This window comes from Choloepus didactylus, chromosome 10 (genome assembly GCF_015220235.1).
Source record: "Choloepus didactylus isolate mChoDid1 chromosome 10, mChoDid1.pri, whole genome shotgun sequence".
Taxonomy (NCBI): domain Eukaryota; kingdom Metazoa; phylum Chordata; class Mammalia; order Pilosa; family Megalonychidae; genus Choloepus; species Choloepus didactylus.
In genome coordinates, this window is record NC_051316.1 from 130,123,881 (window position 1) to 130,138,078 (window position 14,198).

Genomic DNA, 14,198 nt, shown 5'->3' on the forward strand with positions numbered 1-14,198 from the left:
CAGATCTTCTCCCTAATCCTGAGATACATGGAAGCTGCCTGGGTTCAGCCTCCATCTGATCATTAAATGAGGGGGACAAGATCAATCTTGTTGTTTTTTCTAAACCAAGCCACAGTTCAGTCTTTCTATTTTTATGTCTGTAGGTTCGCCAACAGTCTGCCCATTAATGACCCTTTACAGACGGTCTACCAGCTCATGTCTGGGCGGATGCCTGCTGCTTCCACGGTGAGTCCGCAGGCTCTGATGCACGTGGGGTTCCCTTCGTTAAAGATCTCACCACAGGGTATGAAGGCTGCGTCTCTCACTTACCCCCACCCGCACTTGCAGTATGCTTGCCAGGCTCCACCGTCGTAAGATTAAAATGGCGCTGTCTTGCAAGCATAAGGGCTTTTTTGTTCTGCCTTGTTGTTTTCCTTATTTTAGTGTTGCGGAGATGAGAAGTGGGGAGATTGGAGGCCTCATCTTGCCATGGTTTTGTCCAACTTGAACAGTAACGTGGATGTCGAGTCCAGGACGATTGCCACGATGGGGGACACCCTGGGTGAGCCATCCTGCAGATGCTGTGGGGTGCCGAGGCCCATGGCCTTTTGGGATTTTATACTAGAATGAGTCGGTCTCCGTGAGGGTTTCCCAGAGCTGAGACCTGGGCTCCTTCGTGTCTCTTCAGCCTCAAAAGGCCTCCTGGATGCCGCCCACTTCTGCTACCTCATGGCCCAGGTTGGATTTGGGGTTTATACAAAGAAAACTTCGAAACTTGTCTTAATTGGATCAAGTCATAGGTAAGGAATCAGATAAATACAGTGGTTCTGTTTTCCCTCTGCTTCATTTTAACCAGAAGCGGCAGTTGCAGTTTTCCATAATTGGCCTTTGCTTCCAGCTTCGGCCCTCAGTGCGGGAAGAGGCGGCTTTGCATCTTTACACGTCACCTAGTGGGACGCTGCATCTGGGTGACCCGCTCGGGTGGGTTATGCCGAGAGTTGTCTGCTTTTCCAAATCAGAATAATTCTTTTCCCCAACAGTTTGCCATTTCTGAAGTTTGCGACCAATGAAGCTATCCAGAGGACAGAAGCGTATGAGTACGCGCAGTCCCTCGGGGCCCAGACCTGCCCCTTGCCAAGCTTCCAGGTGAGCAGCCGGACCGCCGGGCGAGTGGTCACCCGGGGGTGCTTGGTGTGTGTACAAGTGTTCGGTGCTTAAACCGTTTGAACCTTTATGCAAAGTCCCCCGCCCTTTTTTTGTTGTTTTGAAATCTTTTAGGATAGACACTTTATCTGTAGCGCTCTAAAACTAAACCAAATTGAATCGATGACTTCACATTTTGTTTCTTAATAGTTTATATATTAAAAACCTTGAGTCCTTGGTTCCAAGTACTGTTACATCAGGTGTTTTTTTGTTTGTTTTTTAATTCTGTTTTATTGAGATAGATTCATATACCATACAGTCATTCAAAGTGTACAGTTACATCCGGTGTTTTTCACACTTGGGCGGGTTCTCTTATCTGATCCCCTGTGTACATGAGAGAGAGAGTGCGTGTGGAGAATGTGGGCGGTACGGCCCAGGCCTCCTGGAAAAGCCATGGTCTGCGCACCTCACAGGGCTGTGGCCCCCACGGTCACACGTTAAAGGTGCTGGGGGAGAAAGCAGAGCCTGTTTCTTGGAAGCTCGGTCTGTTTACCTTGATCCTAAGGTGTCTTCTAGAATGGAAACCGTAGGACCATGCAGGTGGAGGCTGCAGTCATAAACAGAGCGGCTGCCCTGACTCACACCTTACACGGTGACATTCGTGGGGGTGCAGAAGGCCGCTTGGGTGTGCTTGTTTCAGGTGTTCAAGTTCATCTACTTGTGCCGACTGGCGGAGATGGGGCTCGCCACCCAGGCTTTCCACTACTGTGAAGTCATTGCCAAGAGCATCCTCGCCCAGCCGCACAGCTTCTCCCCGGTGCTGATCAGCCAGCTGATTGAGGTAGAGGCTTTTCAATGTCTTTCCTTGTGGCACTTTCATCACTGGGGGGGAAAGGCAGTAGATCTGGGTCCCTGGACTTGGGGGGAATTGAATTACGGTCCTGGGGCGCTTGCTGCTCATGGGTGCTCAGAACCTGTTTCCTGAAGGAGTGGAGATGCTTGAATGTTCTTGGGCAGGTACCTTTCACTTTGTATTTTAGCACAGGAATTCTTCAGGTACCTTGTGCCATTCTTATTTTGAGGAGATGTGCTTGGGTGGTTTTGGGGTCCAGCAGCAAGCCTCCGTTTCTCCGCCCGTAAAAGGGAGCTCATGTGCCTCTGAGCAGCTCTGTGAGAGTGAAGGAGACATGGAGACCACTCAGCCAGGGCCCAGCTCTACCGAGGGGGTGGTTACGGTGACAACAATGTTTTTAAAGTGGACCGTAACATTAGGGTGGTTCTGTCAGTGTGTCTTCACTCCCTCCAGTAGCTTTGTTTGTGAAAATGTGCTTATGTGAGATTCATTAAGGCATTTTTATTACAGAAATCTTCAGACGTATACAAAAGTAGGGAAAATAATGAGTCCTCATGTCCTCATCCTCCGACTTTAAGAGCTGACATGGTAATGGGCCCTGGTGTGGCCAAGCTTGTTTCATCTGTACCCACTCACCTGCTGGGGCATTTAAAGCAAATCCCAGGAACATTATGTTTCACGTGTGACCCTTTTGGATGCACAAGTGTGTGCTGTTCTTGCCATGTGTCAGTCAGGTCCAGATAGCAGGCAGAAACCACACCAGGTATTAGAACAGAGTTTCACACAAAGAATCGTTAACCAGTTGATTTTCAGGGTAAAAAGTATTGCAAAGGAAGCAACTGCAGGAAATAGCCACACCCCTGGGGCTGATGGAACAGAGCAAAGAGGCTCGGAGGAGAGGCCTGTGGGGCTGAGCCGGACCCCTGAGGAAGGGGAGCTGCCTGGGCTGGGCAGCTGAGGGCACGTGACGGGAAAATGGGAAAGGGGCTCAGCCGCTGCTCTGGGCGGGCGCTGCCATTGCTGGGGTGACAAGGTGGTATGGGGGCTGCTGCTGGGACCCTGAGCCAGCAGGAAGCTCACAGAGGAGCAGTCCCTCGTCCTCCGCCACCCACAGGCGCCCCCTGCTCCTGGCCATTGCGTTCTAATGGGTGGTGGTGGCAGCCAGCAGCAGGGGGGCGGTTTGCAGAACCCTGGCCTGGAGCAGTGCACAGAGGGAGAACCACTTCCTGCCTGCACACCCTGTAGGGAGATGGGGCAGGAAAGACTACTAAAGAGGCAGCGAAGCGGTGCGCGAGGGAGCCTTTGACCGCTTGCTTTCCCATTCTTTGTGTTGGGCTTATTTGATCAGCACGAGTAGAGTCCCAGTCAATAACAGCCACAAGCAGATGTGGAGCAGCACGTGCATCGGGAGCTCCAGAGGCCAAGGCTCTCTCTGGTCACCCAGCGTCCCGTCCCCGAGCACACCACAGCAGGAAGGTCACTGATCAGCTGCTGCTGACTGAACACGGATGATGCGTTTGCTCCCGATCCCCAGTAAGAACCAAAGCTTTTATTTCTCGCTTGTTTCCAGGTAGCTTCCCAGTTGCGGCTCTTTGATCCTCAGCTGAAGGAGAAGCCAGAAGAGGAGTCATTTGTGGAGCCAGCTTGGCTGGTGCAGCTTCAGCATGTGGAGAAGCAGATCAAGGTAGGGTTTGGGGCAGGGACCCCACTGCTGACAGGTCTCCGTCCTGAAGACGTTAGAATTAGATCTTGAAATTTTAGAAGCAAACATATCTGTCAGGGTTCTCTGGTTTCCCAGCAGGCTGCTCCGGAAGCAGCAGCAGTAGGCCCATGGGTGGGGGGAGGCTGCGTGGCTGAGGCGCTGGGATGTGCGTCCAGATGTCTGGCTCCAGCAGTGCCGATACGCAGCCTCTTCTGCAGGAGGGAGCTGTGGTTTGGCATCAGGACGGAGCCTTTCCCCAGGAGTACCCCAGCACCCCGAGCTCTGAGGTGGAGCAGGACGAGGGCCTGGGGGCTGAGCACCCTCTGTTGGCATTGTCCGTGCCAGATGCAGAGCACACCAGCTGGAACGTGCAGCTGCTGCCTTCAGGTGAGCCTGCACCCCGGGGCCTGGCTTGGACACACACCTCTCCTGGGTGGCTGCCAGGAGAACCAAGGAGTCATTTTGTACCCCCCGTGGTTTGGGGGCTACTCCCCAGGCTTCTTCACGTGACTGGAGGTGACTCTCTTGCCCCAGTAAACGGGACCATCTTTTCTCTGTTGTCCCCGGGCAGCTCCGCAGATGCTCCCTGACAGCCAGCCAGCGAACCCTGCCAGGGTGCCCTTGTTCCCTGTGCTGCCGCCCCTGGGCCCCAGCGAGCCTGGGCCTGCCTGCAGACCCCCAGCGTCTGCCCTCGGCCTTCCAGAACCCTCCGGGCTTGATCCTGCGGCTCTGCATGTGAGCTCAGGCATGCCAGTCGGCACACCTGCTCTCCACGAAGGCGGACACCTGCTCCTGGAGGCCAGGCAGCAGTACCCCGGTGGGTGCCCCGGTGTTCAGGGAGGCAGTGGCTGCCAGGACCGAGCAAGTCATTTGAACTTAAAGCAAGTTCTAGAACTTGTCTCAACTGGGCCAACAGCTCTAGAAGTTCTGAGCCAGACAGAAGCAGGAACATTAGCATGAGTTCCCCCTGTAACTTGGCTTGTTGTTAGGCCGTTCAAGGTACGGTGGGAGGGCTATGAGGCTTCCCGGGCCTCTGTTTTCCGACAGCCCTCTTGCCTTCCCTGTGAAATGCCCAGCATTAGGCACTTCCTGTCCCCAATCCCGAACGGACTTTGTCCATTTGGACAAATGCAAAACATAAGCCTGGCTTTGGGAAGTGATAACAGCGTCCATGTATTTGGGGGAAGCTGTAATCCTGTCTCTGAAAATAACATGGGTGTGGAAGTGGCCCACTGAGAAGTGGGGTGTCTCGCCTCTCATAGAAATGCCCCCGGCCCCTGTCGCTCCGGGCCCAGCCGTCCTGAGGTTGCAGCCGCCCTTTTGTCCGCCCATGGGGACAGCACCACCGGATCCACTCGCCCAGAATGAGCCCGCAGAGCCGCCAGGAGCCGGAGCCGCTGCTGCGCAGCCGGTACTCACCGCGGCCTTCTGTCGCGTGGTGGTTGGTTTTCCCAGATAGGGTTCATTGAGGGGGACCCGGACTTCTCCCTCTTCGCTTTTTAAGTGGAGAGAGAATAATGATTATGAAGTTATCTTGTAAATTATTTCTTAAAGAAAAAGCCTTTCTCAAACGGCTGTAGTCTTTAAGATGCAGAGAGTGTGAAAAACATTAATACAGAAAGAAGGGGGAAAGAGGTCATCAATGGTGTAAAAATAATCTGTTAACCAAGAAGAAGCAAAACCCAAATAAAATGAAACCCCTTACCAATTTTTAACTCTAGTATTGACTACAATTCAGTGTCAGTGGAAGAAGAACATTTCCTAAAATGGAGAACCTTCCCGATTTTTGTACCTCTTTTTCTGCATTATTACCCTAAAATATTCATTGGTTTTCTTGAGCTTCAGGTTAGTTTTATGAGACACGTTTGGCCTGAGTACCTCCTGTTCGCTCCAGTCCGACTGCCGGCCGCCTCCTTGGGCCCTCCTTGCAGATGCCCAGCCTTTCCCTGAGCGCCCGCCTGCAGGGACTGCAGGAGTTTAAAACTTGATATGTGTTCTACCGCTGAGAAACATCCTCTCCCTGGAAAAGTAACAATGATATTTAGCCGGACTGAAACACTTAAATATTAAAAAAAAAATCATTTGATTTTTAAAATGTCCACTGCATAGCATTTCCATGCCTATACATATCCAGTTTCTTCCCGCCCAAACCAGTTCCATTTGGAGGCCAGAGTTTACGTTGGAGGGTTGCAGGCGAGCTGGCTGTGCTCTGGCCTTAGCACAGGGTGGTCTGCGGCTTCCTGGGGCAGTGTCCCCACCTCCCAGGCCCTGTGCGGGGGCACACAGGTGAGCCTGTCCCTTGCCTTGGAACAGGGCTCTGAGGTGCTTCCAGGATGGGACTGTGCAGACCCTCCCTCGGCCTCCCCTGCCTCCACGCCTGATGCGAAGAGGCCTGTGAAAGCTGCCGTCAAAAAGGAGCTCAAAGAACCCAAGAAGGTAAAGCTCATCTCGCCTCCTGGAGCTGGACTTCTCAGTGCGGCTGGGTGGCCTGGGACGTGGTGCAGCTCCGGGCGGGGCTGCTTTCCTCCTGCACTGGGGGCAAGGAAAAGCCATCATTTCCTTTTTTAACTAAAGCAAACATTCTTAGTTCTTTTTATTGAGGTCTAGTAGGCATAGAGTAAGCTGTGCAAAGGCAGAGCCGCTCCGTACCACCTGTGTACTTGAGCACGTGGGTCAGTACCAGGCTGCTCCCAGGCCCCAGGGGGTGCCCTCGTGTCCTCTGCTGTCAGCCCAGCCCCGAGGTCAACTCCACCCAATCTGTCACCGGTTTCCCCCTCGTCCAGGAGAGGAGTCGGATGGCAGTGGTTTGTTCTTTTCTTTTGCTGTCGGGTAATGTCTGTTACCTGGGCCTTTCCCACAGTTGTGTTTGTCTGGATGTTGGGGTTGTTTGCAATTTGAGGTTGTTACGAGTAGAGCCTGTGGATACCCCTGCCCATCTCTCTTGCGGGGCCAGTGTTCTCATTGCCCTTGGGGGTCTCTGGGTCCCCGCAGCAGTGGGATGAGGGAGGCTCTGTGTCCAGCAGCAGCGCCCGGCCTTGTGGTTGCCCCACGTCCTCACCCGCGCTGGGTGTGCACTGTGTTTTGAGTTTGAGCCTTTTGGGTGCGTGCGTAGAGATGTTTCATTGTGGCTGAATTTGCTTTTCCCTGGCAGTTAGTGAACGGGGGCGTCTTTTGTCAGCACGTTATCCATCTTCCTTTCACGGCTAGTGTCCCCAAAAAACAGAGCCACAAATTTAACGTGAAACCTGCATGCACTGAGATAAGATACAAGACTTCAAAAAATTTCCCACAGAGATTTTTGCAGCCTCCCAGACACAGGTTCACGCTCTCCCGTGGGGGTCACGGGGAAACGGGGTTCGGGGAGTGAGTGGCAGCGAGTGAGGATGAGCTCCTGCCCCTTCCTCCTGGCCTCCCCAGTCCTGCCTGCCACACCGCAGACGGCGAGAGGGACAGGCCAGCCCTTTGTTGGCATTTTGACAGAAAACACTCCTGGAGATGAACTGTTGTTCTGGTGGTTTTTATATTTAGAGCAGCGAGTCCTGGTTCTCTCGTTGGCTTCCTGTGAAAAAGAGGACAGAAGCTTACTTGCCGGACGACAAGAACAAGTCGGTAGGTGCTGGGAGGTGGCGGCATGCTTGGAGTCGCTGGGTGCGGTGTGCTTGGCCTGCCTGTGGGTGTCCGTGCGCTACGTCTCAGGCTCAGGGTGGCCCTGGATAGATGTTTCCTGAAGTTTTTTTTTTTTCTTGTTCTTTACCTTTGTTCTACTAATTGTTTTCTTTCCTTTTTTTTTTGATCTTGGCAGATAGTTTGGGATGAAAAGAAAAATCAGTGGGTGAATTTAAATGAACCAGAAGAGGAGGTAAATTATGAAGTTAGGTGTTTGCTATAACTGGAAGGAAAAGCCTTTATTTGCCGCCCCTAAGCGTTTGGGCACTGGGCAGGCCGTGGACGCTCCCAGTTGTGGGAGGTCCCAGGGTGCTGCCCGAGGGGGCTCTGAGGCTGTCTCTCCCTCCGCAGAAGAAGGTGCCACCCCCGCCTCCAGTGTCGCTTCCTGCGGCCCCTCACGCGGCGCCCCCTGGTCCTGGAGGCCCCCCCAGAGCCTCAGTGAACATGTTTTCTAGAAAAGCAGGTAACCCAGTCAAACCAGAAATGAGGGTTTGTTGGGATTTTGTTTCCCTACAGGCATCCTGGGGTTTTGCAGTGAGAATGCGTAGACTAGGTGGTAATTTTTCTTCATGGCAGAAGGAAATAACTAGTTTCACTAAGATGAGTCCACAGAGTCAAAAGGTTCCAGTTCACCAGAGTGATAAAGCATTCCTCAGCCTGTTCATTACAGATGCCTTGTTGGAAATGCCCCCCTTTGTAACTCAAGGTGTAAGATGGGAGACCTTGCCCTGGTGGGAAGGCCCGGAGCCCTGGGCCCCACGGAGAGGCTCATGTCACATGCAGGCCCACGGGGCCCTTGCTGCGTTCCGACAGTTACACTGAGCTGGATGTCCAGTCCACTGGCCTGAACTTGATTCCTCTCCTTCCTTGTAGCCGGAACCAGAGCTCGTTACGTGGATGTTTTAAACCCAAGTGGCACCAAACGGAGTGACCCTGTTCTGGCTCCTGCAGATCTTTTTGCCCCACTGGCCCCGCTCCCAATTCCTTCCAACTTGTTTGTACCAAACCCAGGTAGGCAGAAGCAGAACACACATCCTTGTCTTACCCCCGCTTTCCTGACCTTTGACCCTCTTTCTAAGAGGTGCCGGCCTGTGTCTTCCCTTAAGAAGAATGACCTGGCTGCTGTAAGAACCTGAGGTTTGTTGGTGCTTCCCTCTATATCCCTTTACTTCTCCTTCTACAAATGCAGAATAGGAGACACTTCCTCAAGTTTTTTCTTTAATGAAACCCTAAAGGCCTTTGGGACAGCACAATGGCTTCCCTCCTGGTCTCGTTCACAGATGCAGAAGAGCCGCAGCCTGTGGAAGGGGCTGGCATGGGAGGACGGGCACTGTCTGGGCGTCAGGTGCCTCCAGAGCCTGCCTCGGAGACCCAGGTGAACAGTGGGGTGGGATGGGGAACCAGGGAGAGCTGGCCTCGCCCAGTGAGGCGGCCTTTACCCTCAGCAAATCAGCACCCATCACTGTTCGCAGAGTATTCCGTTTTAATTGCAGCTCTGTCTCCTACTGAATATTCTCTGCCAAGTTGCAAGTTATAATCACGTGTACATTACATGGTCACTTGGTCTTACTGAAATTATTATAGTAAAGATTCCTTTTCTAATGGTTTGAAGTTTATACGGAGATCAGTGAGATATAATGATGGAGAGTCTGGTCTCTGGAGTTGAACCGACCTGGAATTGAATACTGGCTCTCCGTTAATTTTCTGTTTAAACTTTGAGAAAGTCACTGAACTTCTCTAAGCCTTAGTTGCCACCCTTTGCTGGGGGCCTCACAGTAGCACAGAGCCGCAAGGCCGCGGTGGGCTGAGGGGGGCGAGCCGCACGCCCCAGGGCCGGGGCTGGCGCCTGCCCGTGAATGTCCCGGGAAGAGGGCGGCCCGCACCCACAACCGCACAACAGCACAGTTGCCGTCTCGAGGCCCGAGTGGAATGGGAGCCTGTGGGAGGGCACAAGCGCAACCTGGGCCGGAGAGGTGCCGCCTGTCTCTTCTGTGTGAGGGCGACTTCTGAGTGCCCTGGGATCGGTGGCTGCTGCATTTCCTGTTTATCTTGGCAGATTCTAAATTCTGCACCGTTGCCTCCTGGCCCTGAACTCCCGCCCTCTGGTGTGGACAGATCCCAAGGAGGAGAGGTAAGGAGGCCTTGGACAGAAACATCTTCCCAAAATCCATGGATGCTCGAGGCTTTCGTATGTAACTTTAATTGTCCAGGTGGCTGCTCCTTTCAAAATGTATGTTCGTGAGTAGGAAAAGGCAGTTTAGAAATTTTTAGAACTTGTGAAGTGTTGTTGTATTCAAAAAAAAAAAAAAAGAAAGAAAAAGAAAAATTACACTCGTAGCAAAATTGTTAGCACCAAACAGTGTGACGGGCTTGGGTTCACACTCAGCAGCCTCTAATGTTCCGTCATGTCCCACGTCTCGCAAGGTGACGCGGGCCTGGCAAGGGCCGAGCAGATCCTCCGCCCTACCTCAAATTAACGGGAGTTTCTTAACCAAACGTTAGAATAGAAACTATACGCCCCATAACCGAACGTCCTGGTGGGAACTCTGAGCTAACTCTGGCTTTCCCCGTTTCAATTGTTTGGATTCTAATGGCATCATACAGCTTTTTGAAGATAAAACTGACAGCTTGGAACAGTGATGTGCATGCTGATTTTTTTATTTGTCTGTATTTTGTGTGTGTCCTTGCTGTTTTGTAGCTTTCGCGCTGTAGTTCAATGAGTTCATTATCACGTGAAGTCAGCCAGCATTTTAACCAGGTACTCGTGGCTGGCAGTGCTCACCTAACGTGAGGGTTTCATCACCTCTCCTCTGTTTGTTTGAGAGTGCTGGGTATTGGGTTGTGATTGTGCACTTTGTAACTAACGTTACCCCATGGTCCTGTCAGACATCAAACAACGAAGGATGTAGTGTTCCTTTCTTTAAATGGGCTTAGAGGGTTTTTAGTTGTTAAATATTCAGTTACATCAGTGATTGAACTGACCCGAAAATGTTTGTAGCTAAGGGACGAGTGTCCTAATTTCACTTGTTCTGAATTGGGGTTTCATTTGCCTGGCCTTGTGGGTGTGTTTCAGAAGCCTGTCCAGGCCAGGGAGGTCTCATTCGGAAATAAGAACTTTTGGTTCTGATTTCAAGTGCATGAAGGTTTATTTGAAGCTGGGGAGAGTGTAAAAGCGATGTTCTGTGGTGGCCGTGGAGGGCAATAAAGGAATACTTCATCTTTTAGATCATGGAACTAAGCTTTCCTCTGCTGGGCTCAACAGAAAGGCAAGTCGGGCCATTCTGACTTGCACATTAAAACTCTGGGTTTTATGGCTGGACGCTTTAGTCCACGGGATTCAAACAGTCACTAACTGCTTAAACTGCTGCTAACGTGACATCTCAGTGAGTGCGCTACTTATTTTTGCATGTTCTGGTTTTTAAAGCTTTTTCCTCTGCATGTTGCTTTAGTTTTTACATGTTTTTTATATGAACTGTTAAATAATGAAATCCAGTGTTGCAGGAAGAGTCTTGGGGCTGCTTCTGCGGCTCGTTCAGAAGTATTAATAAACTCTTAGGAATTGTATGTGTGTCTTGCAAGTGAAAACAGTACTGTGTGACTTCACCTTGTTAAAGGCATTTGTTCTCTGGCCCCCAGGCTCCTGGCGATCACCCCCCTGCGGGGGCAGTGTCCTTCTACCACCCAGCGCAGTTTGCACAGGTCAGTAAGGCTGCCTCTCAGGTCTGCGGCTCAGGCCCTCTGGGCCACTGCTGCGGGCCCCTCGCTCTGGCAGCTCGCCCGCTTCTGTCGGGAAGATGCTCCCAAGTGCTTTCTTTGATTCCTCTCCCTTCCAGGCTCTTGCCTGCAGTGGGTAGACTGGCTGCCAGTGTTGGGGGGAGCTGAATGGAGGAAGAGGTCTGGAAGGGGTGGCTTGGCATCCAGAATGTGGTTCCCCGTCTGCCCTGATTGCCATGGTGCCGGCCTTGCCCTCACGTACCAGCTGCACCTTGTTTGCATGCCTTCCTCCGTGGGGGGCAGGGGGCTGTCCCAGGGTGCCGGGGCCAGCCCTGTGCCTGCAGCTACCCACCCCACTGTGTGCCTTGGATGCCTTTTGGGGTGTCTGCAGAGCACACTGGGCTGTTCCAGCTCCCAAGGCCAGCCTGGGGTTCCTCTGTCTTGGAACTGCTACGTACTAAGTTACCACTGGTCCAGCCATCTGCTTTTCAGCCTCAGGTATTTAGTGCTGGTCTTCTCCCCTGATACCTTTGTGGTTTTAAACCTTCCTTCCCCACTTCAGTCAGCTTTGAGAAGGGGCAAGAGCCGATGCCAGCACTCAGCCTGCCGTCCCCACCCAGAGCACCCTGTGCGTGTCCTGCAGAGCAGCTGGGCCTCGGGCCCTGGGCCCCACTCCCTCTGGGGCCATTGGAAGCTAAGCTGGGTGCGGCTCTAGAGCACGAGTGCTGCCATCAGGTTCGGCCTTGGCCCGACACAGCAGGAAATGCTAATCTCTTTTATATACCGAGAATGTTGCGGGCAGGGGCCAGGCCTTTGTTCTGACGTTGTCGATTAGCAAGGACTTTTGGAAACCAAAATGCACAGAGTACCCATTTGTCCTGGTGTGCAGCCTGGCACTCACCTTAACTGACTGTGCCCAGCCCTTCGGGGCAGTGGGCATGCGGCATTCAGTGCTGGCTCTTTCCTTTCAGGCCTCCACCACCTTGGGGAGTTCAAGGACGGGGAGGATGGCGCAGAGGAAATACCCAGCCTTGACCTAGAGCCTTCCCTGGAGTGGACTCAAGTTCAGAAGCCCGAAATTCCTCTTCTCCACCAGTAATTCAGATCGATTGTGAGCTCTCTCCTGTCCTGAAATGAACACAGCAGTAATTCAAAGCTGATCATACTTTGCATTTCCCTTCTCACTACTCATCTTGATAAATTATTGCCTAAATGAATCCCACGTGTCCTTTACAATGCTGGATGGAAAGAGTGAGTCTTTTACTCAGAATCTTTTATGTAAAAGAATGACAAAGGGCATGACGGTCTGTCTCCTCCCAGCGTGACCGAAGAAGGTGATGTTCTTAGTGGTATGAGGAGGCCGTTCGGGGGAAGTGGAGGGGTCTTGGCTCCAGGAGGGAAAAGCCTCTGGTAACTGGGTATCTCCAAGCCTGACCTGAACAACTGCCAGAATCGGTGGTTCTTTGAGGGGTTGCATGCCAAGGGTGACTGCTCAGCGCAGGAGAGCGGACATGTCCACCCGGGACCACCTGGGGCCAGAGGCAGTGCCTTGCCCTGGAGAGTGACTGGAGGCTCCGGAGTTCTCAATTTGTGGAAACACAAGGTGGATTTGGACGGCGATTAAGTCAGGTTTGGAGGGATCCCCAGTTATTGAAGAGCTTTTGTCTCCTGGGTTTCCAGCTTCACTTCATTTTCCATGGCCTCTGAGGACCTGCAAGTGATGTCATGCCACCATCAGGCCTGGCTTTGCCCACCCGGGAGGACGGCCCAGTCACCTAGAGTCACAATAAAATTTAGGTTCCAGTTGTGACTGGAAAGCTCAGATTTGGAGGGGCCATAGCTGATCCAAATTGATCAACCATTGTTAAACTGTGACTGTAATAAACATGATTTGGGGTTTATCTAGCATGTAAGTTGTTTGGTTAGATTCATCATAAAAAAAGTTGTATGGATCGACATTCCTGAAAGAGACAAACCATTACTCTCGTGAGTGGTTTTATGTGCGATCCAGTCCACTTGCTTTCTCTCACTGGTTGCTAGCATTGAAGGAGTTGGTAATATCTTGAAGAAACTAGCTTAAAATAATTTCTTGACAGACTTTCTGGAATCTTCTAGTTCTGCCCCTGAACTTTTTGCACACTCGGACTGAAGTAGCTGCCGGCCGCATTACACTGCAGCAACAGACCTCCTTGTGCCAGACTTGAAAAGCTTTACGGCTTCCTCGACTGTTCTTCAAATGTTCAACTTTCTTGTTAATTGTAAAGAGACTGATGAAAAGAAAAGACTTAAATATTTATAAAATCAGTAGGTAATAACTTCTGTAGGTTCTTCTGGGGGAACAAACAGTTTGCTTGGTATTTAAAATTTAAATGTAGAAATTGTATAAATGAGGGATTAGGACAGACCCTTCCCATTTTTCTGGTTGACTCAGACTCCCTAGGAAACACTGCAGGGTGTTCTCCGCAGTGTCTCACAGATGGTGTGGTGGTGTCCTTTGTCCCTGTCCACTCTGAGAAGGCCGGTCCAAGGCGGGGCAGCCCTTGGGCAGAGTGGGCTGTGGTGTCTCCTCCTCTGGGGCCGTGTGACTTCTTGGACCTGAAAACCTCTGGGCCCCACCCCGGCTTCCCCCAGCCAGCCCTGCTGATCGTCCTCTGTGTCGACTGCCAACAACTTTTGATTCGAGAAGCTTCCTCCCGGAGTGGGAGCTGTTATTTTTCCTAAATGCAAATTGTTACACTGCAAATTGTTAAATAAAATATTTTGCGCTCTCAAGCCCTTTCACCTCTGATTTCCTTTGGTTTATTGGAAATGGGGCGTGGGTGACATGGAGCCCAGCATCCTGCCTTTCCAGTGGGGTCTCTGCAGGCACGTGGGAGCCTGGGAAGCCCCTGGAATCGCTCCTGACCCACTCGGCCTTGGCGCCCTTGACCTTCACTTCCTCCATCCGGGCACCAGGGGTAGAGGCGCTGCGGGCCAGGGCCCCTTCCCCGGGTCCGATGAGCCTCTCCCGTGGCCAGCGGCTTCGGGTCCTGCCCGGCGGGGAGAGCCCCGTGCCTGGGCACCCGGAGGCTCCGGAAGGGCAGCGCCACCTCCGCGTCCCTCCCGGGGCAGGGCGCGGCGCGGCGGGGGTGCGGGCGCGCG

General features: G+C 52.4%; 1 protein-coding gene across 7 annotated transcripts in view; it reads left to right on the plus strand.

Annotated features, from left to right (window-relative positions):
- SEC16A (SEC16 homolog A, endoplasmic reticulum export factor) overlaps window positions 1-13,838 on the plus strand; it is a 33,507-nt gene extending 19,669 nt beyond the window's left edge. For 5 of the 7 annotated variants that reach the window (XM_037796938.1, XM_037796937.1, XM_037796939.1 and 2 more), the window contains 19 exons: window positions 144-225; window positions 424-541; window positions 668-779; window positions 1,020-1,125; window positions 1,823-1,963; window positions 3,546-3,659; window positions 3,896-4,064; window positions 4,249-4,494; window positions 4,940-5,088; window positions 5,991-6,113; window positions 7,206-7,286; window positions 7,480-7,536; window positions 7,695-7,806; window positions 8,217-8,354; window positions 8,624-8,718; window positions 9,400-9,474; window positions 10,042-10,101; window positions 10,980-11,042; window positions 12,029-13,838. In XM_037796938.1, the coding sequence (XP_037652866.1) occupies window positions 144-225; window positions 424-541; window positions 668-779; window positions 1,020-1,125; window positions 1,823-1,963; window positions 3,546-3,659; window positions 3,896-4,064; window positions 4,249-4,494; window positions 4,940-5,088; window positions 5,991-6,113; window positions 7,206-7,286; window positions 7,480-7,536; window positions 7,695-7,806; window positions 8,217-8,354; window positions 8,624-8,718; window positions 9,400-9,474; window positions 10,042-10,101; window positions 10,980-11,042; window positions 12,029-12,097 (2,110 nt within the window). In that variant the 3' untranslated portion in view covers window positions 12,098-13,838. The remainder of the gene's footprint in view (window positions 1-143; window positions 226-423; window positions 542-667; window positions 780-1,019; window positions 1,126-1,822; window positions 1,964-3,545; window positions 3,660-3,895; window positions 4,065-4,248; window positions 4,495-4,939; window positions 5,089-5,990; window positions 6,114-7,205; window positions 7,287-7,479; window positions 7,537-7,694; window positions 7,807-8,216; window positions 8,355-8,623; window positions 8,719-9,399; window positions 9,475-10,041; window positions 10,102-10,979; window positions 11,043-12,028) is intronic. The other 2 variants (XM_037796944.1, XM_037796940.1) reach the window with 1 other exon arrangement.
- The last annotated feature ends 360 nt before the right edge of the window (window positions 13,839-14,198 follow it).